We start from the raw sequence: 25407 nt of genomic DNA on the forward strand, positions 1-25407 counted from the left end.
CGGAAAGAAGTTCCCATTCAGTAAAAGCGTCGTTGTATGATTCTGACTGGCTGGGGGTAAAACATAAGGCGGAAGCTTCGGCCCGCTGTTTCTGGGGAAGGAAAGCAGCCGGATAGGAGGCTGATGCCGACGCTGTTGCAAAATGGGTCGCAAGGTGTTCCGCGAGAATCAACGGGTCCGTGCAAAGGCCATCCGGGAGGTGAAGACCCGGGAGGGTAGACTGCCGATGGCAACCTTGGAGAGAGCGAAGTGTAGCCCATACCCGCGACAGAGGGACAGCAAAACCGAGGGAAGAAACAAAGCGTTCCCAACACATCCGTTTGCTCCGTTTGATTAAGTAACGGGCTTTTGCGCGAAGGCGTTTAAAGGTAATAAGATTGGCAACGGATGGATGCCTCTTAAGGTGTTGCAAAGCTCGACGGCGATCACGGATGGCAACGGCAATGTCCGAACTCCACCAAGGGACCTGCCGGCGGCGAAATGGTCCAGATGAGCGCGGGATAGCAAGGCTAGCAGCGTGAACAATCGCGTCAGACATGTCACGTATGACATCATCAATAGCATCCGACAATGAGGGAGAAAAAACGACCTGTGCAGTATACAGAGGCCAATTGGCATGTTGGAAGGACCAACGAGGTGATCGGTCCATGGGGGAGCGGGAAGGGAGCGAGAGAATCAACGGGAAGTGGTCACTATCGCAAAGGTCGTCGTGCGGTGACCATTTTAGGGAAGGGAGGAGGGAGGGAGAAGAGAGAGAAAGATCAATGGCAGAAAAGCTACCATGACCGGCACTGAAATGGGTAGGGGAGCCATCGTTAAGAAGGCACAAGTCGTGGTCGGTAATAAACTGGTCAATGAGATGACCCCGACTAGATGGAAATGCACTGCCCCACAAGGGATGATGTGCATTAAAATCGCCAAGTATAAGGAAGGGAGGAGGAAGTTGCTGAAGGAGGGCACTTAAGGAGGCAGGTGTAGGAGTTCTGTCAGGAGGGAGATACAGATTGCAAATTGTGACCCCAGAGTCCAGGTGGATCCTAACAGCAACTGCTTCCAATGTAGTTTGGAGAGGAATCCACGTGCTGGCAATGTCCGTTCGGACCAACGTGCAAACTCCGCCAGACGCCCGTAGGGGGCCGACCCGATTTCGACAGAAAGCACGGAAGCCACGGAGGGTTGGTGAGTGACCACCAGTAAAATGAGTTTCTTGTAGAACCACACAAGCCGCAGAGTAAAACGAAAGAAGGGATTGCAACTCCGGTAGGTGACGGTAATAGCCATTACAGTTCCATTGGATAGCCAAAGAACGATGAGTAAATTGGGGGGTGAACAGGCTAATGTCAGTCATGCCGGTGGGTCACCACCCGTCACCGACAAGGAGGGGGCGACATCCATGAATAACAGGTCAGAGACAGGTTGTGAAGATGGGGACGAGACCTCTGGCGACACCAGAGACTCCTTGTCCCGGGACTTGTGCTTCTTCTTTCTTTCTGTTTGGGATCGTGGAGGGCTGTGCAACAAAATGGAGCCAGCCACAGCAAGATCGGGAACAGAAGAGAGCGGGCGATCTGGGGGCCCGCAGACCGTGGTTCTCGTGGTGGCCGCGTGGCAGCAGACCTTTGGCCTGGAAGGTGCCGGGAAGGGGGATCCCGCGAGGGGCGCCCATGACCGGCAGACGCCGAAGAAGCAGGACACTTCTCCAGCCGGGGAGAGGAAGCGGTGCCCGGAGGGGATGGTGTGGGAACCGCAGGGGGAGGGGGGAGGAAAGGGGTTCGGGACTGGGGTAAGGAATGAGGACGAGGGGGTGAAGATACTACTGAAGCATAACTAGTTGTCAGGGTCACTGGATGAAGGCGTGTATACTTTTTACGGGCCTCGGTATAGGTGAGACGATCAAGAGTCTTATACTCCTGTATCTTTTTCTCTTTCTGATACACTGGGCAATCCAGTGACCGTGAAGAATGATTCCCACGACAATTTACGCACACAGGAGGGGGAACACAGGAACTTCCCTCATGGAACGGATGTCCACAGTCACCACAGAGGGGGGCCTGCGAACAGCGCGAAGACATGTGGCCAAAACGCAAACACTTGAAACATCGCATAGGTGGTGGGATGTATGGCTTCACGTCACACCGATAGACCATAATCTTGACCTTCTCAGGGAGGGTGTCCCCTTCAAAGGCCAAGATAAAGGCACCAGTGTCAACGCGGTTGTCCTTCGGACCCCTCTGAACCCGCCGAACAAAGTGAACCCCCCGCCGGCTTAGATTGTCCCGAAGTTCCTCATCAGATTGAAGGAGGAGGTCTCTATGGAAAATTACACCTTGCACCATGTTCAAGGACTGGTGTGGGGTAATTGACACAGGAATCGTACCAAGATGGGTACAGGCACGGAGAGCTGCCGACTGGGTAGCTGAAGCAGTTTTAATCAACAGCGACCCAGACCGCATCTTGCTGATAGAGTCCACCTCGCCAAACTTGTCTTCGATGTGTTCACCAAAAAACATAGGTTTCGTATGAGTAAAAGTATCCCCATCAGTTCTGGCGCAAACCAGATAGCGAGGGAAAGGTTTCGCCCCCAGCCGACGAGCCTGGCCCTCCGCCCAGGGGGTAGCCACGGAAGGGAAGGCGGAAGGGGCAGAGGAAGCAGCACGTGAAGAATCTTTTCCAGTCAAAGAGACGGCCGGAGAACGGCCAGAGTTGTGGACTCTTATGCGTTTCATGAGCATAGTGTCCGCCCTGATACCACCCACTCCGATCAGGGGCTCTCCTCATGGGCGCCACCCAGCCACAGCAAGGGCCGTCTGGCACGGCGGCCATTGCTGGGAGTTCCGATGCTCCAGGACGACAAGCAACCACTCCTAGGCTTACATGAGGAGGTCACAGCTCAGGTGTCAGACGTGTGATCCCTGTGTTTTCAGGGGGCTCAACCAAAAGGGTACATAGCGACCCCACCACACGGGCTGGCTACCGTGCTGGCTATGGACCCTAGTGTCAAACAACAACGTAAAGGAAACGATGGAATCAATGATGATGGCACACGCCGGAGACACTAGGTAAGGTACTCTTCCCCAAATGGCTCACACTACGGAAGAAAATTTAGTGATGGAGGTCAAACCCCAGAGGGGACCAGAGAATACCAAAAGGATGAAAGAATTACAGAACAAGGCCGAATTGCAAGGTCAACAGAACCAGGAGAATAGCAGGGCCAAGATAAGGAGGGACACCATAAGTAGGGACACCAAGAGAGGGAGAGGAGAGGTCGGAGGGAAGGATGAAGGACAGGAAAGGAGGGGAAGGGAAAGGAAATGCAGCCCGGAAAAAGAAGGAAGGCTGCAATAGCTCGGGGCCCCGTGCTCGCCACGCACGTACTCACGAAAGGACCGCGAGCCCCCTGGGGGGACGAGGAAGTATTGAACAGGATTGGGGAGAAGAGAAGTATGTGGCACAACTTGACCAGATGAAGGGATCGGTTGGTAGGACATGTTCTGAGGCATCAAGGGATCACCAATTTAGTATTGGAGGGCAGCGTGGAGGGTAAAAATCGTAGAGGGAGACCAAGAGATGAATACACTAAGCAAATTCAGAAGGATGTAGGTTGCAGTAGGAACTGGGAGATGAATAAGCTTGCACAGGATGGAGTAGCATGGAGAGCTGCATAAAACCAGTTTCAGGACTGAAGACCCCAACAACAACAACAGGCCGTTTCCGACTTACGGAGCACTGAAGCTAGCCAATCAGGTCGTCGCGCACAAATTCAAGCAGCCTGTCAGAGACAGTGGCGCCACAAATTTTCTTCATTTGGTTTCTTCGAAACGAACAAACGTAGCTTTTGTTCACCTTGCTTAAATTTATCGATTCTTAAAATGCACATTTTAACTGGTAATGAACATATTAACAAGTCTTAATTCATGGCCCTACAGATGCTTGTGCAATACCACATCTTGAATGCGCTCGAGTTCTTGGATTTGCATGCGCAACGACCTGATTGGCTAAATTCAATGCTAAATAGCTCGGAAACGGCGCAATGTATCCAATTTTTTTCTGAACAATTATTTCTCACTACAGACTCCCCTGCAACGCTCTTACAAGCTTTTTAGACTGTCTGACCACCACGTATTGCGCGCAGCTCGCGGTCGGGCGGTAGCGTTCTCGCTTCCCACGCCCGGGTTTGATTCCCGGCGGGGTCAGGGATTTTCTGTGCCTCGTGATGACTGGGTGTTGTGTGCTGTCCTTAGGTTAGTTAGGTTTAAGTAGTTCTAAGTTCTAGGGGGCTGATGACCATAGATGTTAAGTCCCATAGAGCTTAGAGCCATTTGAACCATTTTTGTGTATTCTGAGCATGCGCCAAAATCGTTTTGACAGTCTGGCCGCATTACCTGGTGGCATTGCCTTCGTTTAGGAATTGCGAAATTCAGATTTCCTCGGCGTTGATGCTCGTCGCGGGCACACAGGCTCAAATTATCTCGATTAATAAGACTTTTTGTAACTAATCTATTGATTCGGAATAACTGTGCTGTATTCACCAGTTACAATTATAATTTTTGACTAGTAACCAATATGAACAATACGCGACATCTGCAAACGATTACGGGCCAATTCTGGTTCCAGCTTTCCGTTTTGTTCTGAAATTCAACAACAGTGGATCATAAACAGACAAATAGTTCCAGACATGTTCCTCGAGCTAATCAACGTACTACACAGTAATACACACCCGTCCAGTCACATTAACGTGACCACCGCCGATGTTCGACGTCAACCCGTGCAACAACCACTCACAAGCAAAAGGCGGCAGCACTAGCAGTCTAGGGAATAGGTGTGTCGGGGAGGGGAGCGGAAAAAAGTGCAGAAACGGGGCGATTTATTTGACGTCCTAAGGGGCCTGATCATTGGCTCTCGGACCAAGGCTTGAAGCATTTCCGAAATGTCTAAGCTTGTGTTTAAAATATACCGTGCATGGCAAACTGGCGCTATCCAAAACTGGCGCCGAGGCAGCTGAGATGCACTACGGACCACAGACGGCAGAGGTGAGCGACGGCTGCTGAGATCTGTACGGGCGAATAGGCGTGCAAATGATGAGCACGTGATTGTCCAGCTTCCGACTGTCCTCAACGGCGGCTCAGCGAACGTTGTTGGTATGGACAGGCCTCCACAGGAGGCGTCTAGTTGATGTACCCATGCTAATTGCTGTTGAACGGCCACGAAGGTTGGAATTTTCACGCTAATGCCGCAAGTGGGCATTCACTGAAAGGCAAAAGGTGGTCCTTTCAGGTGAATCACGTTTCATGCTCCTTCAGACTGATGCCTTCGATTTTTTTTGAGTCGTCAGCCTCCTGACTGGTTTGATGCGGCCCACCAGAAATTCCTCTCCTATGCCAACCTCTTCATCTCAGAGTAGCACTTGCAACCTACGTCCTCAATTATTTGCTTGATGTATTCCAATCTCTGTCTTCCTCTACAGTTTTTGCCCTCTACAGCTCCCTCTAATACCATGGAAGTCATTCCCTCATGTCTTAGCAGATGTCCTATCATCCTGTCCTTTCTCCAAGTCAGTGTTTTCCACACATTCCTTTCCTCTCCGATTCTTCGCTGAACCTCCTCATTCTTTACCTTATCAATCAACCTAATTTTCATTATTCGTCTGTAGCAGCACACCTCAAATGCTTCGATTATCTTATGTTCTGGTTTTCCCATAGTCCATGTTTCACTACCACACAATGCTGTGCTCCAAACGTACATTCACGGAAATTTCTTTCTCACATTAAGGCCTGTGTTTGATACTGTTCTACTTCTCTTAGCCGGGAACGCCCTTTTTGCTAGTGCTAGTCTGTTTTTTATGTCTTCCTTGCTCCGTCCGTCATTGGATATTTTGCTACCTAGGTTGTGGAATTACTTAACCTCATCTACTTTGTGACCATCAATCCTGATAACTTTCTCGCTGTCTCATTTCTGATACTTCTCATTACTTCCGTCTCTCTTCGATTCACTCTCAGTCCACACTCTGTACTCCTTGGACTTGATTCTATTCAACAGGACCTGTAATTCTTCTTCCCTTGTCACTGATATCCTTTCACCTTCAGTTTTAATTCCACACTTAAACCTTTCTTTTACTTCCAACATCGCTGCAAAAGGTGGTTATTTAGGCTTTTGACAGACTGTCACATTAATGTGACTGGACGGTGTGTGCCATGGCGAGTTGGCGCCAGTCTTATTTCGTTCATGTATCGTTGAGATCGATTGTGGTTGAGGCAAGCTATCTTCGCTTTTCGCCTGTCTTATCTTGCGGCTTCGCAGGGGAAGGGAGTTGGTTGTTAGCCTTCGACGGGTAACCTTCGAGATCTCGTGTCATTCGCGGGGGAGACGAGTGTCAACGGCTGCCGATCGAGTGTCATAACAGTTACACGTTGTGGTGTGAAATTGGTTGAAAGGAAGTGATGAAGCTGTGGATCCCGCTCCCTCGTACTTTGCACCTGATATGGAGTAAGGCGTCGTAATTGTTTGTTCACCGACGCACTCATAGATTTTAAAGCTCTCCGTCTTCAGGCCACCAGTGGCCCATCAGGATCATACGACCGCCGTGTCATCCTCAGTTGAGGATGCGGATAGGAGGGGCGTATGGTCAGCATATCGCTCTCCCAGTCGTTATGATGGTTTTCTGTGACCGGAGCCGCTACTATTCGGTCGAGAAGCTCCTCAATTGACATCACGAGGCTGAGTGCACCCCGAAAAATGGCAACAGCGAATGGCGGCCCGGATGGTCACCCATCCAAGTGCCGACCACGCCCGACAGTGATTAACTTCGGTGATCTGACGGGAACCGGTGTTGTCCATGTGTAAGTGAGTCAAAAGTTGTGCCCACTGTTTCTATGTTTCAGAGTCATTGGAATGTCTTTGTGATTCGGGCAGAAACTTTTAATTGTGCCGGCGCCTTGGCAGGGAGTAAGATGTCTTCCTAGGTATAGGCCTGGCAGTGTTTAACAACCTTTCCACAACCGGAGTTGGTCACATTTCCCCTTCCAAAGTTTAGTATTTATCTTCCTTCCGTCAAGGCGGTTTAAGCTGATAGATATATATTTTGTATGTAACATGTTTGTATATGAACTTGTTTTCTTAAATATTACGGACTGGCAACTGGCTAAATCTTAAACTCGGTTTCTTATTGTATTTGCAACGTTTTATCTAGTGGTCCGTCCACAATTTATAATTTTCAATTTTGTTAAAAAAAGTTTGTTAGAGTACTGAGTATGTTGAGTTCCTAATTGTATTTGCAAAGTTTTAACTAGTGGCTCGTCCACAATTTGTAATTGTCAATTTTGGTTTAAACGGGTAATGTCAATAAACTGTCTTAATTATAAATTGTGACTACCAACCACGATTCCATCCCGCTTCCTCTTTTATAGTATTTAAGATGTGGTGTGTAAGTGTGGTACGATTAAGGAACAACGTATCACGGTGTATAACGTCTCCATACCCTTCCTTCCATTGCAGAAAAAAACTGTAGAAATTATAGGTGTATTAATGAGTGTGACTTAAGAACATTTCATCACGTACTCCATACCTGCTAAATTATCTCAAAAATCTTCTTGACGTACTAAGCAGTGAATACCGCTCAAGTCATTGTACTTTTTTTCCTCTTTCATCGTTAACTAAGTCTTTAAATTATTTGTGCATGGTGTTTAAATGCCATTTTGTAGCAGACCTGCAGTATTCATCGAGTATAGAACTCCATAATAGTTGTTATGAATTTTCAAGGCTTGTGACTATCGTCTGCTGACAAAGGATCTATGAACGTTGTTTATATCACAAGAAAATTGTGAAAGATAAACAGAGCTGCACTACATTTCTGCCGAAATGAAGGCAGTCATGACGACCGAAAAATGCTGCACCGAATGCCGGAAGAAAAAGGGTCGGACAGTACCGCGTAGTTACGAGAAGGATCGAGCATAGTTGAGATGTAACGAGTAGTTCCGAAACAGGCCGATCTTCGTAAAATCAAATGATGTAATTATAGTATCTGCCAACAAAAGAGCTAATTTAGAGGAAAACAGTAGAGAAATTCCTGAAACACTTAGCAGTTTGTATGTAGAAAAAAAAAATTAACGATAGCAGCACACAAAACAGTTTATATAGCTTGTTACTCTAGAGGAGCATCGTCAAGATCGAGAAACTACACTATCAGAACAAATGACAAACTTGTGAACAGAAAAGAAGTACTACCTTTGTATAAATTCGACGTAAACCAAAACTTCCACGCACGCGTGGAAATTATTTGTCAGAGAAGCATTAAAATCTAGAACAGAAAGCTCCATCTGGCCAAAGAAGTTTTTAGCTGCCTGTAGCTGCAATAAAAACGCACCACAACGCATTCTCAATCTCTATTGTGTGCTACTAACAGACGACAAGGCGGCATAGGGCCAGAAAGGTAAAGACAGCACATACTTTTTGGCGAGCACAGAGAAGTTTTCTCCTGCACTCAAAAGGACGAATGTGATAAAGTAAAGGAGACAGTGGGAACAACGGCCACATCGAAACAAGAAATTAAACCATGCACTGAGAGAGAACGGCAAGAAATAGCGAGAAGAACCTACCAGTTCCTTACTAAAAGAAAAGAAACATCAAGAATGCCGTACTTCAACCCGATCAAGGGAGCAACACACTACATGTTAAGATGCGGTCCTTATCCCAGCTACTTACCGAGGTACACTGTCACTCAGTAGGCACTTGTTAATGCTGAGAAATAGCACACCGAATCACATCATCTGGGAGTACGCCAACAGATATCTCACAGATATATTTGCTAATGCAGCTCTTTATAGCACAATAAGGAATGACGAGCTGTGGCAAAAGCCGACAGCCGAGATATCAGCTTACAGACTGGAAGGCCATATGGCAGAAAGGCAACTAAAAAGAGGCCACACATCGTAAGACGCAACATCGCAGAACACCGAACTACAACGACCTTTTGAAAGCAGCGACATCAGTCTCGGGGAAGACAAGCAAGGACTTCCTGAGATCCTGACAGGCATTCCACAATGTCTACTAGTTTGGTGGTATGGCAACACAGCCCCTGTGAATTCTGTCTCTAGTCTACATAGCAGGGGTTGACCATCCAGACAAAAAGAGAAAAACTTTTGCTTGAGATGTCGAGCACATTAGTGCAATTTTTTTTTCTTTTCCTGTGTAGTATAGTCCAGTGTTACGTAGTATAGCGTAGTTGACAATTATAAATGACAAAACCTTTATGTAGTAATGGGGTATAGCATAGCAAGGCAACATCATATGTCTTCTCGATTCAGGACGAGCACATGCTCCAGATTGGCAGAGACTTGCATGAAGATTTTTGTAATGTGGATACCGATCTTTTTCTCTTAAACATAATAAAGTGCAATCTTGAACTCTACGCGAACAGGCCTTGGAAAGCCCAACGGTACCGATCGAAGTGGTCAACAGTACGATGGTGGTTACTGGATACAGGTAAGCAGGGGCGTGAGGTTGGGTTGGGGTTGGGTTGTTTGGGGAAGGAGACCAGACAGCGAGGTCATCGGTCTCATCGGATTAGGGAAGGATGGGGAAGGAAGTCGGCCGTGCCATTTCTAGGGAACCATCCCGACATTTGCCTGGAGCGATTTAGGGAAATCACGGAAAACCCAACCAAAATGGCCGGACGCGGGATTGAACTGTCTTCCTCCCGAACGCGGAGGGGCATGTGGCCAGTACTACGTTTTCCCAGCTATTGTCAGCTTTCGTGACCGGAGGCGCTAGTTCTCAGTCAAGTAGCACCTAAACTTGCCTTCACAAGGACTAAGAGCAACCCGCTTGCGAAACAGCGCCGGGCAGACCCGCACGATCGCCCATCCAAGTGGTAGCCAAGAGCGATAGTGCTTTACTTTGGTGATGTGAAGGAAACCGACGTTAACATTGTGGCATGGCCTTTGGAACAATACTGGTGAGTTAACTAATACATTTGGAATTTTGTATTAAACAGCAAATAAATAAAAGTTGAAATGTACGTGAAATCTTATGGGACTTAATTGCTAACGTCATCAGTCCCTAAGCTTACACACTACATAAGCTAATGACAAACACAAGCACCCTTGCCCGATGGAGGACTCGAACCTCCGCCGGGACCAGCCGCACAGTCCATGACTGCAGCGCCTTAGACAGCTCGGCTAAAAACAGCAAATAAATAAATACCTGAATACACTTTTGGTTACGCTTCCTAGCCGTATTGATGCTATTACCAGCTTAAGGCCGCGTTTGACGATATTCGCGCTGTGTATCCTGCGGGTGTCTTTTTCTGGTGTTTTCCATAAGCCATAGTTCGGTGGAGAACACACACACACACACACACACACACACACACACACACACACACACACACAGGGGAGAGAGCTCACAGAGTTCCCGTAGCAAAATGGGGCCTTGAGACGGCGGCTGGTCACGAACTGCGGTGTGCAGTGGCTGTGCCTTGCTCCACCCCCCACGGTAGCCACTGCCGCCGCTGTTGCAGATTTGCGCACCAATCTGCTAATGGCTCCCGCGTAGAACTCGCCGCCCCCCCCCCCCCCTTCCCCACACAGAGACAGCTGCACGGCACAGAACGATGCCTCGTCTAACTCGCGAGACCACTGAAATACGGTCCGCGGAAGGTCAGGGTCGCAAACCTCTCCTACTGCAGACGCCAGTTCAAACGCTGCGAGTATGGTGGTTTTAATTTGTGCACTAATTGCACGTGCCGCTACCCTTTACGTGACCTCCTCCAATAACTTTTAATGAAAAGGCAGAGAGAGAGAGAGAGAGAGAGAGAGAGAGAGAGAGAGAGAGAGAGAGAGAGAGAGAGAGAGCAAAAATAGATCCAACCAGAAAACAAGATGAAAGCAGTGGCTTCAGGACTAATTGAAGACAAACAAGACAGCGTTTCAACGAATTATCATCTTTCCTTTCCGCTTCACAGCCTTCCTCCGCCATTATTTTTCCACACTCCTGGCTTGTGTCTTCGATTCAATTCGCCGTTAACCTCCCATACCCTGAAACGACGAATTTTCCACTGCTGTGAACATGTAATGCACTTTTGTTCGGCAACATCAAGTACGCCCCATTCAGAATATATCTACTTGATTTCGAGCTCCAGTACGCTTTCAGATCATATCGTTATGAGCACCAGCGAGAGAGTTGAGGCAGTCACAAGACTGGACGCGTATTCGGAAGGACGGAGGTTCAAACACCACCACCTAAATGGAAAGACCGAAAAACTTCCGAGAATTTGAAGCTGTGACGTCTGCGACAAACAGCGAAAGTCAACAATTGTCTTGTATCAATAATATTTTGGATATAAAAAATTTTTTTCTCTGTAACCGCTTCGAGATTGTTATTTAACTACCCAGAACTCATATTGTGTTACTAAGTAGTGTTTGTGTGACTGACGCAGAATGATACATATTCATGCAGTTTTATCTTCAGTCATGAAGTGTTGCGTATTGAAATGTAATGGAAATTACACAGCAGGAAACAAGGTTCATGTGTTCAAGTTCCTTAAAGACGATGCAATGAAGCATAAAAATCTCCAATCAATTCAAAGGCAGGATTTCGAAGCTACCAATTACTTAGTGGTAAGTTTTGTTCTGAATGTAATTTAGTAAAGCATGCTTTAGATTAAGGTATCTTATTGTTCGCCTTTCAACGGAACTGAATATGTTACGATTTATGTAATTCACTGTTCATTTTTCAGGTGTATCACAGGCAATTCAAAGTTAGCGACATTATCAGGGAAGTAACTGCCACAGACGCAAAAATCGTAATTGTTTCATTCAAATGCCTTGCCAGACATTTGTCCGATCTGTCCAGCTTACATATCTTCAGTTGCAGGTGCACCCAGAAAGGTACCATAAGAAAAATACAGCACGTTGGAGGCTGCAGTATTGCAGGAAAGCATCAATATTTGTATAGCCAGTCATAACGAATATTTAAAAATAATTTCATATAACACCCTTCAGGAACTGAAAGATGAATATACGTATTATCCTTACGGAAGAACTGAGTGAAAATAGTGAACGAAGATTGCATATTTTTGTGTGTATCGATCTTATTGTGCAATCCCATTACTTAGTGTGTAGTGTGATAGGTAATCATTTAAAAGGGGTGATGTAATCAAGCAAAATTTTAGTCGCTTAACTTGCTCTTGAAGTGGCACTGGTAACAGAAAACTGGCAATACAACCGACTGTGATGTCTGTACCTCAGTGTTTTTGTACAAAAATGTTTGGAAATGCGTGAAAGTTTTACTAAATAACTACTGTGCATTTAAAAACTCCCTACATCTTCCTAACAGTTCATGCGCTCAAAAACAACTCATTTTTTCAAAGACATCAGCAGCTTTGTTTACATATGTGCTAGTCGCGTTGTACATGCTGTGGACGAAATTATGCGCTCTTAATATTTTTTGCCTCTTTTTTCACATAAACGTCTATACATGTTTTCAATGTTAACTAACTTAATTCAAGTATCAACTCAAAAGTCGCTAACATTACGAACCAAAATTCTTTTGATGCTGGGCGCTTTATATTTCGTTCGTCGATTGGCTATGACGTCACAATATGGTTGCTTGGCCTTGTCTCTAGGTGGGGTTGGTTATCATCCCCGTTCGGCCATTCAGATTTATATTTCCCATGACTTTTTTACATCTCATGAAACGCAGCAATATTCACAGCGATCCAGGAAAGCGTTTATGTCTTTATTCCAGCTATGGAATGTACAGATGTAATAATTTCGGTCTACGATGTTCACCACAAACCGAAATCAATTATCTGTTGAATAAGACTAAGGTACGTAAGACATACATTCCTTACATTTGTTAAGATGTATGGGCGATTTCGTTCCCCGAGACGACCGTGTACTCTGTCTCTGATGAACTGTGTTGACGGGGCGTTAAGCCCTCGCCTTTCTTCCTTCAGGGTGTCTCACAGACGTGACGTCTCAAGTCGTTATATCTGGTATAATTCACATGATGTACACTATAAATTTAGATATATATAGGGCCTGGCGTCTACTTTTTTCACCACAGTTCACCTTTGATTCGTTAAGGATATACATAATCTCTTCACCAGGGGTTCATGAATCAAAGCGTTTTCACAAATTCATTAATCACCTACGAACAGGAGTGGACTTAGTAATGTAAATGTGATATTATTAGGTCAGAATAACAGATCTGTAAGGGGCACTCTTAGTAATGCAACTTTTTTGTAGGTCTTGTAAGATATTCTGGAGAAAAAATACAGTGTATTTGCCGATCTTTTGCTGTTATTTGGGCTGCTCGCCGTGTCGCCCGAAACTTTACGCTACTCTACAGCAGGGGTGCACAACCTCCTTTCAGTTTTTATGGGCCACACTAGAAGGAGAGAGAGAGAGAGAGAGAGAGAGAGAGAGAGAGAGAGAGAGAGAGAGAGAGAGAGAGAGAGAGAGAGAGAAGGGGAGGGGGGATGAGATGGATCAGAGAGAATAGTATCGTTTAGCGAGGCTTTCAGATTGAAAACATTCAATTTGTCGTATCTTTCCATGAACGGAATTTTATTGACTAACTTATTTAGTTATTTATTTTCTCCGGTAGTGTTATAGATTCTCGTTTCTTGGGCCGGATGCGGCTCGCAGATTGGGAACTCCTGTTCTACGGAAACTAGCGTCGACGAGGCAATCTATACTTGATAGTTACTCCGTCCTCAACGTGGAGGAAGTAAATCTTCCATGGCAAGCCTTTCAGACGGTCGAAATAAAACAAAAGTGCCTACAATTAATGTATTTCACTCTAGTGTCTTGTGAGATTTACAAAACAATTTTTCTCGTATAGATGTGCTATTCTGTTGCAATACAGTACTATAGTATCAATTAAAAGAAACTAAGTTGATGCATGTATATTGGTGATTCATGAAGCTACGAAAGTATAAACCGTTCCGAAAGTCGTGGTGGCCGTACGTCGCAAACTACGAACGTCCAAAGTGGACCTAAGATTTTACACTTTGTTGATTCAACCCATGTGTACAAACGGGTTCGTATCTCAGAGGGTCATCATCTACCAATGTGATTTTTCACGTGTACTGTCAAATGGTAATGTACCAGTTAACTGTAGAAAAAAATGCAACTGCGACTCTGCCTACATATTTTATTGTCCACTATCTACATTATTTGCTAATAATTCATTCGCACACCTCAGCGAATAGCCGCTTTCAGTGTAGTCTATACAAAAGAATAAGACGATTTGATCACAGTATTTATAAGGCCCGTAGGCTATTGCATTTTCAACTGCAGGTAGTTGCAGACTGAGGGCCGGCATCTTTCGATCGTGTAAATTACCGCGTAGACTCTGAATCTGGCTGGCCAGGCGGGAATTTGAACCAATGGTTTTTATCCAGTACGTTTCAACGTTGAATGCATAACCATAATGGCGGGTTGAAAAAGCGCAATGTAAGTATATATAAAAAGGAAAAAGCCCTGCATAATGAACTGGTTTCTGAGTAGCGTCTCGAAACATGCCGCAGCATTTACCGATAACTCATCGGTGGCGGTCGCAATGACAGGTCAGCTACCTCGCTAACGGTAGCAATTCGCATAGTAAAACGCAAGGTAAGTGGATGGATTATTTTATACGGAATACAATTGGTACATTAACGGTACAAAGTCATAAGTAGTCTGAAGTAGTATTTCTAACAGCAAAGCACGATGAGAATCTACGTTTCGGGCGGCTTCGTATATTCGTTGAGATTTTGGTTCAAATGGTTCTAAGCACTATGGGACTTAAGATCTGAGGTCATCAGTCCCCTAGACATAGAACTACTTAAACCTAACTAACCTAAGGACATCACACACATCCATGCCCGAGGCAGGATTCGAAACTGCGACCGTAGCAGCAGCGCGGGGCTTCCGGACGGAAGCGCCTAAAACCGCTGACCGGCTGAGATTTTGGATTCGCTGCTAGAAACTCAATACTCGTAGACCGATATCAGAGCGATGTACTGTCGTTGGGAAGGTGTGCGTAAAACCATCGTACAGTTTGGCACAATCTTTTTTCCGAGTTTACATAAACACAGTTTGACGATATATGTTGTACAGACAAAACAGAAGTCACTGCTGCACGGGCGGACGGCGGCAACATGGTACAGAGCAACAGCCTGGCGGGCTGCCTTTCAAACAGTAGGCGTTACGCCATTATTAGACGAAAGCGCGATGAAAAAATTCCGATATTAATCGTCATGTCATACTAAAACTAAACCTCAAACAATAAGAAGAGGAGCGGGGTAAAAAAGACAGGTAGCATCCGTACTCCAGAAACGATTAAGAACTACCGTGCTTTCCAAACGATTACATGGAAATATTATTGAAGCATGAATAGAACAACACACAGAGTTTGCACTGTGCACACCAGTTGGTGCCATGAGAGCAGTGCCTTCACAAAATGACGACAAAGTAAGGTAAAAGTTCTCATGTGCTGGAACATGCGAGATGTTTATCTGTTACAGCAGCGCAGTGTGCGGTCAGAAGAAATTATGCGAGAGAACGACCATGTAAACAGAGCATTGTGCATCGGTATCGATATTTTAGCGACACTAGGTGGCTCTGTAACAGAAAAGCACCTGTCGAACTAGTGTGCCAGATGCAGCCGTAGAGAGGGTATGGAAATTTTCGTACGGTGTCCAAAAAAATCAAAGGCCTGCGAAGCCACGAACTTGGAATACAGCAGCAAACGGAGCGAAAGATTTGCGATGGCGGCTACATTTCAAATTATACCGTCTGCAGCTCGTGCAACAATTAAAAGTGGAAGATTATGGCCGGGGCCTTCAGTTTTGCATCACAATGCATGAAGGACTTGACGACGAACATTTAGTCTCCAAACTGATATTCAACAAACCAGCAACCTTCCGTTTATCTAGAAAGGTTAATCGCCACAATGTGAGAGTACTGAAACTCGGTTGGCGCTAAATAGGGACTATACAGAACATAATCGATGACGTCCGAAGTCCACGCTGCTGTAAACGTCGTCGAACTGTTCGTGGAGATGGTTGTTGTCCCCATTTGTTGACTCAGGGATCGAGTCGTGGCTGCACGATTCGTTACAGCCATACGGATAAAATGCGTCATCTCGACTGCTAGTGATACGAGGCCGTTCGGATCCAGCACGGCGTTCCCTATTAACCTCCTGAACCCACCAATTTCATATTCTGCTAACAGTCATTGGGTTTCGACCAACGCGAGCAGCTACGTCGTGATACGATAAACCGCAATCGCCATAGGCTACAATCCGACCTTTATGAAAGACGGAAACGTGATGGTACGCTTTTCTCCTCCTTACACGAGGCATCACAACGTTTCACCAGGCAACGCCGGTCAACTGCTATTTGTGTATGAGAAATCGGTTGGAAACTTTCCTCATGTCAGCACTTTGTAGGTGTCGCCACCGGTGCCAACCTTGTGTGAATGCTCTGAAAAGCTAATCATTTGCATATCACAGCATCTTCTTCCTCTCGGCTAAATTTCGCGTCTGTAGCATGTCATCTTCGTGGTGTTGCAATTTTAATGGCCAAGAGCGTATACGTCTGCGCACTTGTGACACACCGTTAACATACTACACCAGCGCGACGATTCATCTGTCGTGTACTTGTTACTTACGGATTTTGGTGAAACCCTTGTACACTAATATTGTGTTGTACTTTTAAATGAGGCTTAGAAATCTTTTTAGGCGGTGAGAGGTCGAAGGAAATTCACTAAGAGGCAAGTACTTCAGTAGGGGCCGCTCTCATTACTACCGATAGAAAACAGCAGCTATCCTATTACTCAGAACCATAGGATTCTTCTTCAGGAAGTTAAGGAGAATTTACTTGAGGTATCTGAACTGGAGGGGGTGAGGGCACACAGAAGAGACACACCAGTTAAAATTCATTATAACAGGAACCTACCTGTGTGTTTCGGGTTTAATCAGTTAAACATTTCAGCATGATTAATTTTTAACCCTTCATCTTCACAAGAACCCCAACACAACTTCAGATCATTTTCGCTTGTGGCTGTCGACAAATGGTAGTTGAAACTGTGATTTCGACTAATTGGCACTACAAAGCACACACAATGGGAGTTGCAGCACACACTGGTAATGCTGTAAGTAAGCTACATGGACCACCATTAGGTTGGTATTCGGACATTGTAGGTCACTTACAGCATTATCAATGTTTGCTACAGCTTTCGCTATGTACGCTAGATAATAACAGTAAGTCTGAAATGCGCTTGCAGCAAATAACTTTTGTGACAGCGTTAAGAGCAAATGATAATGTTCAAAAGACTTTCATGTGTCTCACTGCAGTTGGTTTATCCTGTGTGTTTCAAGTTTAATCAGTTATACATTTCCCCATGTTTAATTTTTAACCCTTTATCTTCACAAGACATTTTCTGTATTTTAGAATACGAGTACTTTACAATCCCTCGCAAATTAAGGTGTGTGTGTGTGTGTGTGTGTGTGTGTGTGTGTGTGTGTGTGTGTGTGGCAAGGCAGAACTACAGATGCGTTTTTTTTTGTTTTATTACTTATAAACGTAATTTTCGCTGATTTCAACTACACAAGGTATTACTTCGTCGTGCCTCCAAACGGCAAACAAGTTCTCACAGTGCGATATGTAAGTCTGAAATAAGAAAGGAGCCGATAACTTACTTGCACTTGGCCTGCGGGGCCTATGGAGTACAATAGTAAAATATGTAGAATATTTCGGCCGTTAACACCCACTTGAATCTGTATTACCTGAGAAGTGTGGTGACAATATGTAAAAACATTTATGATAGCAATAAAACTTACAGAAAAAGACAAGCTATGTAACCAAATTTAGTTCCCTGATCACTTTTCAAGAACACACTACAAATAGCAAAATTGGTATTAAGAGACACACTGACACAAAACAAATTTTTTGTAAGATTAACGAGGCCGACGTAGGGAAGTGTCAGATATACACACTAAAAAACGACGCACCGAGAATGAATTGTCCCATTGGGGCGGAAATCGGTAGAAGTGATATATTCGCGCAAAGTTGACTCTCGGTGTGGTGGCTGATGGGAGCTACTGTAAATCGATCTCAGTAGCTACCGCGCTGAGTGTCAAATTTTATTTGCGCCTATAGTACATGTACAGACAAACAAATGAATAAAATTTCAAAAAACTCTATGATATATTCGAGAGAAAGAGCGCTACACACTGAGCAAGTAAATAACGCGTTGGTTCACCTCTGGCCGCTGTGCAAGCAGACACTCCGCTAGCCATTGATTAATACAGTTGCTGGATGTCCTCCTTGGGGATATTGGGCCAAATTCTGTACAACTGGTGCGTTGATCGCCAACATCCCGAGCTCCTGGAGGACATTATCTTGCTGGAATGTAAGCCCCGAATAGCTCGCCATGAAGGGCAATAAAATGGGGCGCAGAATATCGTCGACGTATCGCTGTGCTGTTAAGGGTACAACGGTTGACAAAGGGGTCGTTCTTTGAAAAGAAACGGCATCCCAGACCATCACTCCTGGTAGTCGGGGCGTATGATGGGCGACTGTCGGGTCGGCGTCCCACTGCTGTCAAGGATGACATACGCCTTCGACCTGCAGCCTCACTGCTGGAGTTGAATTGTATTCAACCTATTAGTGCGCTCCCTGTGTCAGGCGAAGACGTGTCTGAAGACGTACCGGACAGCGCTGCGATACCAACCTGCCGCCCGCCATATCGCCCGCTAACCAGGGGTGACGGGTCTTTTTACAGCACGACCTCTTTGGTTGTCACCCGCGGCACCCTTACTGCACAGGGGTATGTCTATGTTATTCGACGGCCCGTTTTGTCGCCCTTCATGGCAAGCCATCCAGGGTTCAAATTTCAGCAAAATGTTCGCCCGCCCACTTGAGAGAGTTTCTACTGTTTGTCTTTGTGCTCGACAAACCTTACCTTCTCCAGCAAAGTCGCCGGATCTCTCCCCTACTGAAAAATGTTATGGACAGGGCCGTCTGACCGGCTAGAGATGTTTACGTTCTAAAGCACCAGCTAATACAGAATTTGGCACGATATCCCTCTGGGGGACATCCAACAACTGTATCAATGTCACGCTGAATAGCTGCTTGCACAAGGCCAGAGATGGTCCAACGCGTTATTGACTTGCTCAGTTTGTGAGAACTTCCCGCCTGGGAACTCCCGGCCACTGACGCCATACGATCGCCGCGCGGGATTAGCCGGAAGTTAAGTCCCACAGTGCTCAGAGCCATTTGAACCATTTGAATGCCGGCACGGTAGCTCAGCGTGTTCGGTCAGAGGGTTAGTTACTGAGTGAACGGCTCAACGAACAACCTGAACGGGTGTCATGGGACGTCCGCCCCGAACATATACAACGAACAACAGGAGATTTAAAAAAACGGTCTAAGGCGCTGCAGTAATGGACTGTGCGACTGGTTCTGGCGGAGGTTCGAGTCCTCCCTCGGGCATGGGTGTGTGTGTTCGTCCTTAGGATAATTTAGGTTAAATAGTGTGTAAGCTTAGGGACTAATGACCTTAGCAGTTAAGTCCCATAAGATTTCACACACATTTGAACATTTTTGACGCCATACAATCATTTCCATTTCAATGTGTGAAGCTCATTCTCTTCAATAAATTATACAGTTTTATTGGAATTGTAATCATTCGCTTGCCTGTACACGTACATCACTTCTACCGATTTCCGTCCCATTCGGGTAATTCCTTCTTGGTGTGTCTTTTTTATGTTTTAAGAGTGTGTTATACAACGAATAATAACAGCAATTTGCAAAAATGGCTGTAAGCACTATGGGACTTAACATCTGCGGTCATCAGTCCCCTGGACTTAGAACTACTTAAACCTAACTAACCTAAGGACATAACACACATCCATGCCCGAGGCAGGATTCGAACCTGCCACCGTAGCAGCAGCGCGGTTTCGGAGTGAAGAGCAATTTGCATCAACAGTTGCAGCTGAAATAGCAAAACGCACACCCCTCGGATGAATGAAGCACGTGCGGCCCAGTGGGGGGCGTAACATGACGGGCTATGGCTCAGTTCGGAGACCGCCGTACCACTGGTTTTCGGAATTGTCAAATCACTCACAGAAATTTGTGAAATAATTCCTCAAACGAAAAGTTTCCATTCTCCTGGAGTTTAAAGCAGATTCATTGTCTATAACTGTACGATTCTTCGCAAAAGTAGCGAAAATCGTTGTGACAACAAAATTACGTTAGAAAAATAAAAATATTTCCACTTATTTGGCAGTTGATTTACACCAACACCTAAGGAACGAATAATTTCGCCCCTTTAACTACACACTTCCGATTCTAATTTGTTATTCACAGTCCATTTTTTGGTCCTTTGAGCACTTGAGCTTACTGTTCAGAACAAGTAAGTGACTTATCTGGTTAACGCTTAGTGTTAAGAATAAAGAACGTGTGAAGTACTGAAAGTAAAATACGACAGCAAAGAACGGAGATTGTATGTTATTCTTGTTACATCGGCTATTTATTACCAGTTTTACATTGATTATAATGTTGTTTAAGCGATTTGTGCACATTTGATCAGCAGCCTCGTATTGGGTATTTTTTTCCTTCATCCTACGGACTTAACGTTAAACAGTGTTACATCCAGTATTATTTCACACGACGTTGCATTGCGTTAGGCCTATATGTTTTGCTATTCCACAGTCATACGATGTGTTTCTGCGAAAACTTACGTACAATGATACAGCAAATTTTGCGTTGGCTTGGTTTATTCAGTATTATATTTTGCAGCGTTTTTGTTTCCACGAGACGATGCATCCTTCTAGTTATCATCAAACAACTGAAGCTCTAAACAAATTCTACGATGATTCTGTTTCTCTAAATAGTAAAAACACCCTGTCTTATGTACATTAACCTGAAATGTCTGACTTCCGTACAATAGTAGTATTTGACAAGAAACCGCAGTCGCACGAAGTGTTCATTTTCACAATGTATGTACATTCATGCGACAATAGCAACCGGCATCAATGTATCTCGCTGATTTTGTACGTTGTGCTCACCTTCACCACGATTGTCGCAGGCCAACTATAGCAACAAAAATTCGTTGCAAGCGAAATAAGTGATTTTTTCCATGCACACTGGTTCGCAAACCCATCAAAATAACGACGATACACCAACAGAGCACTGCAGAAACAATGCTTTAGCGTGGTCATCGGCACAACTGTTGCACAGCGAAATGCTACTCTTGAAGGTGAACAAAGATATTACCGCATTGTTTGATGCTGGCGTCAATCTTTGTTCATGAAACTACGCACAAAAAACAACCGGCTTTAAAATAGTTTATTAGCAAGACATACTATTTGAGCTCAGGAAATATATGCATTGTTCATAGAAATACGTAGGTGTTCTTTTCGTAAAACCAATCTCCTTCTATTACGCCGCAAGGTATTTTCGTACCGGATGGTTCGCTGTTACTGAAGTTATACAAGAAGACTTGTTCCAACATATTAATGCGGCTCTACGAATAAATGTGTATTTTTCCAAAACAAATTACGCGACACAAATATACAAAACGCTGAAACTAAACATCATTAACTGTCGACAAAACTCCATTTGCGGCAGTACATAGGAAGTACCGGCAACATTCACCAAAGTCGCATGCACTGAAAGAGGCAGTAACAATTAATGAACGCCACTCTAGAAAAGGCTGGCTCTTGGTTCAACACTCTGTATGGAAAAAGCAATAAACAAACATATTCCCAAGAACTATACAGAAAGCCGACAAAATAAAGAGCTGACAAATACAATCTCGGAAATTTATAAACTGAATAAATATCACATTGTCAGTGATGTCAACGTTCTGTCACAATCAGCTGTTCGCAAACGGCGGGATCTCCCCTTCATAATTGCAGGATGCCGGTACAGCGAGGTCTTACCTTCATTGACATGATGTTTCCGGCGTGTTGTTATCTTCGCAAATATGTTGGCACTTGTATGGAAGCAAGTCGCATGTCACACCGCATACCCGGCCCGTTCTCACCTGTTACATAAGTACACGTGAGTTTCCCGCGCGCTACAGATCGAAGCGACAGACTGACTGCTAGGAAACACTCCCCCCACTTGCCGGCGAGTACTCGCAGTCCATGGCTACTAGAACGCCAACTGCCGATCCAAAGGCGTTCCGAGTACCAGGCACCGCATCTGCCATCTCTTACTGTAACGTCGAACTAACCTGTAAAGTCAGGTTCTTTTGCTGGCACTGCCATCTACAGGCCGGTACTGGAAGCTGTTTCGTATCTACTTTTGCCGCGTGACGCGCTACAAAAGATGATCCATATTCATAAATTTTAGAATATTAGCTCAGCCTACCTGAAGACATGGCCGAGGCGCCACATTTCAAGTGGAACTGTAGAAAAATTCTATTCATTGGGATACTAAGTTTCCGTTGTTGGTGGTTTAAACTCATGTCCGTCACTTGTTTCCGGACATGTAGCCGCATTGAATTGGGCAACCTGTAGGACTGGAAGAATGTTTCACACATATTAAAAAAAATACCAGTACATATTCAGATAGCTACATAAGTATTGAAAACAACTTCTTATGGTTTCTCATTTATAAGTAAATATCATAATTTACATCTAAATAACTGTCCAGTACTTACAATGGGTCGTAGTTTCCTTCACGTCTCTTTGGGTAGGCGACCATAGAGCCAGCCAGCCCAAAGGCCCCCCGTTATAATTGGAACAGATGTCTAGAACAGCAAAACTATTAATTTGTGACTCATACCCAATTATCTTCTCATGAATAATTATTTGAAAAATTCTTTGTCTACTAACTGACTGTTCTAAAGTGTAGTTTAGGCGACAACACTGGGTTGCAGGCAACTGCCCTACCGGCCACTGCGCATGTACGCCATGCGGTTGCGCTACTCGTTAGTGAAACTAAACTCTTTCGGTGTGTTCCAACTTTTGGCGACGCTATTGCATGAGTTTTGAGGTTATGTGTGTTCGTAGAGTGTGGAAAAGCTGAAATATGAAGTGGGGAACTGAGAATAATTTTCGCTTTTTGGATATCTATGCTTTGCATAGGTGTTTGTGGGATTTCAGTGACGCTGACTAGAAAAATAAGCAACATATTGCTGCCGCTGAGACCTTGTCATGTGCGATCATAACATAGATGATTTGACAATATCTGAGATGCAGGGCAAAATTTATTGAGTCAGGAGCACATACATAACTGAATTAAGAAAAATACAAGCAAGTTAATTCTAGCTGTGGCAATCTTTTCGTCTACAAGACTAAAATCCTGTCGTTCGAGTTAGCCATCTCTTTGTTAAGGAATTTTGTCGACAGGAGGGAAGGCTATAGAAATTCAAGAAGCTGCATTCTTTACTCAATATTCATCTACTTAAAACGTCGCTGCAGTGCTCCCCAATCACATATGATAGAATTATGAAATATTGCCACTGTACAGATCTGTCTTCAAGCGAGTAGTTTGCAAACCATTCTCTTCTTAATGCGCCCTGCTTCGAATAATTATTGTTGCTAATGTTAACAATTAGTACTGTTAATGTTAATAATTATTGGTGTTAATGAAATAGCGTCATCACCAACTAAAACCGTATCTTATAGCATGCGAAGTGTTCTCGATTGAAATGCACGCAATATGATACATAATTTCAGTTCTGCCGACAGTGCTCCATGCATTGTTGTTGTTGTTGTTGTTGTGGGCTTCAGTCCTGAGACTGGTTTGATGCAGCTCTCCATGCTACTCTATCGTGTGCAAGCTTCTTCATCTCCCACTACTTACTACAACCTACATCCTTCTGAATCTGCTTAGTATTTTCATCTCTTGGTCTCCCTCTACGATTTTTACCCTCTACGCTGCCCTCCAATGCTAAATCTGTGATCCCTTGATGTCTCAGAACATGTCCTACCAACTGGTCCCTTCCTCTTGTCAAGTTGTGCCACAAACTCCTCTTCTCCCCAATTCTATTCAATACTTCCTCATTAGTTATGTGATCTACCCATCTAATCTTCAGCATTCTTCTGTAGCACCACATTACGAAAGCTTCTGTTCTCTTCTTGTCCAAACTATTTATCGTCCTTGTTTCACTTCCATACATGGCTACACTCCATACAAATACTTTCAGAAACGACTTCCTGACACTTAAATCTATACTCGATGTTAACAAATTCCTCTTCTTCAGAAACGCTTTCCTTGCCATTGACAGTCTACATTTTATATCCTCTCTACTTCGACCATCATCACTTATTTTGCTCCCCAAATAGCAAAACTCCTTTACTACTTTAAGAATCTCATTTCCTAATCTAATTCCCTCAGCCTCACCCAACTTAATTCGACTACATTCCATTATCCTCGTTTTGCTTTTGTTGATGTTCATCTTATATCCTCCTTTCAAGACACTGTCCATTCCGTTCAACTGCTCTTCCAAATCCTTTGCTGTCTCTGACAATGTTTTTATTTCTTCTCCATGGACTTAAATAATTACACCGAATTTTTCTTTTGTTCCCTTTACTGCTTGCTCAATATACAGGTTGAATAACATCGGGGAGAGACTACAACCCGTCCCACTCCCTTCCCAACCACTGCTTCCCTTTCATGTCCCTCGACTCTTATAACTGCCATCTGGTTTCTGTACAAATTGTAAATAGCCTTTCGCTCCCTGTATTTTACCCCTGCCACCTTCAGAATTTGAAAGAGAGTATTCCAATCAACATTTTCAAAAGCTTTCTCTAAGTCTACAAATGCTAGAAATGTAGGTTTGCTTTCCTTAATCTATTTTCTAAGATAAGTCTTAGGGTCAGTATTGCCGCACATGTTTCTGCGGAATCCAAACTGATCTTCTCCGAGGTCAGCTTCTACCCGTTTCTCCATTCGTCTGTAAAGAATTCGAGTTAGTATTTTGCAGCTGTAACTTATTAAACTAATAGTGCGGTGATTTTCACATCTGTCAACACCTGCTTTCTTTGGGATTCGAATTATTATATTCTTCTTGAAGTCTGAGGGTCTTTCGCCTGTCTCATACATCTTGCTCACCATATGGTAGAGCTTTGTCAGGACTGGCTCTCACAAGGCCGTCAATAGTTCCAATGGAATGTTGTCTACTCCCGGGGCCTTGCTTCGACTCAGGTCTTTCAGTGCTCTGTCAAAATCTTCACGCTGTACCGTATCTCCCATTTCATCTTCATGTACATCCTCTTCCATTTCCATAATATTGTCCTCAAGTACAGTGCCCTCGTATAGACCCTCTATATACTCCTTCCACCTTTCTGCTTTCCCTTCTTTGCTTAGAACTGGGTTTCCATCAACGCTTTTGATATTCATACAAGTGGCTCCCTTTTCTCCATAGGTCTCTTTAATTTTCCTCTAGGCAGTATCTATCTTAC

General features: G+C 44.6%; 1 protein-coding gene across 1 annotated transcript in view; it reads right to left on the minus strand.

Annotated features, from left to right (window-relative positions):
* Window positions 1–22203, minus strand: part of LOC126354613 (ankyrin repeat domain-containing protein 29-like) — a 571227-nt gene extending 549024 nt beyond the window's left edge. The window contains exon 1 of the mRNA XM_050004375.1: window positions 21934–22203. Coding sequence (XP_049860332.1) covers window positions 21934–21945 — 12 coding nt within the window. The 5' untranslated portion in view covers window positions 21946–22203. The remainder of the gene's footprint in view (window positions 1–21933) is intronic.
* Between the last annotated feature and the right edge of the window lie 3204 nt (window positions 22204–25407).

This window comes from Schistocerca gregaria, chromosome 1, assembly GCF_023897955.1.
Source record: "Schistocerca gregaria isolate iqSchGreg1 chromosome 1, iqSchGreg1.2, whole genome shotgun sequence".
NCBI lineage: Eukaryota > Metazoa > Arthropoda > Insecta > Orthoptera > Acrididae > Schistocerca > Schistocerca gregaria.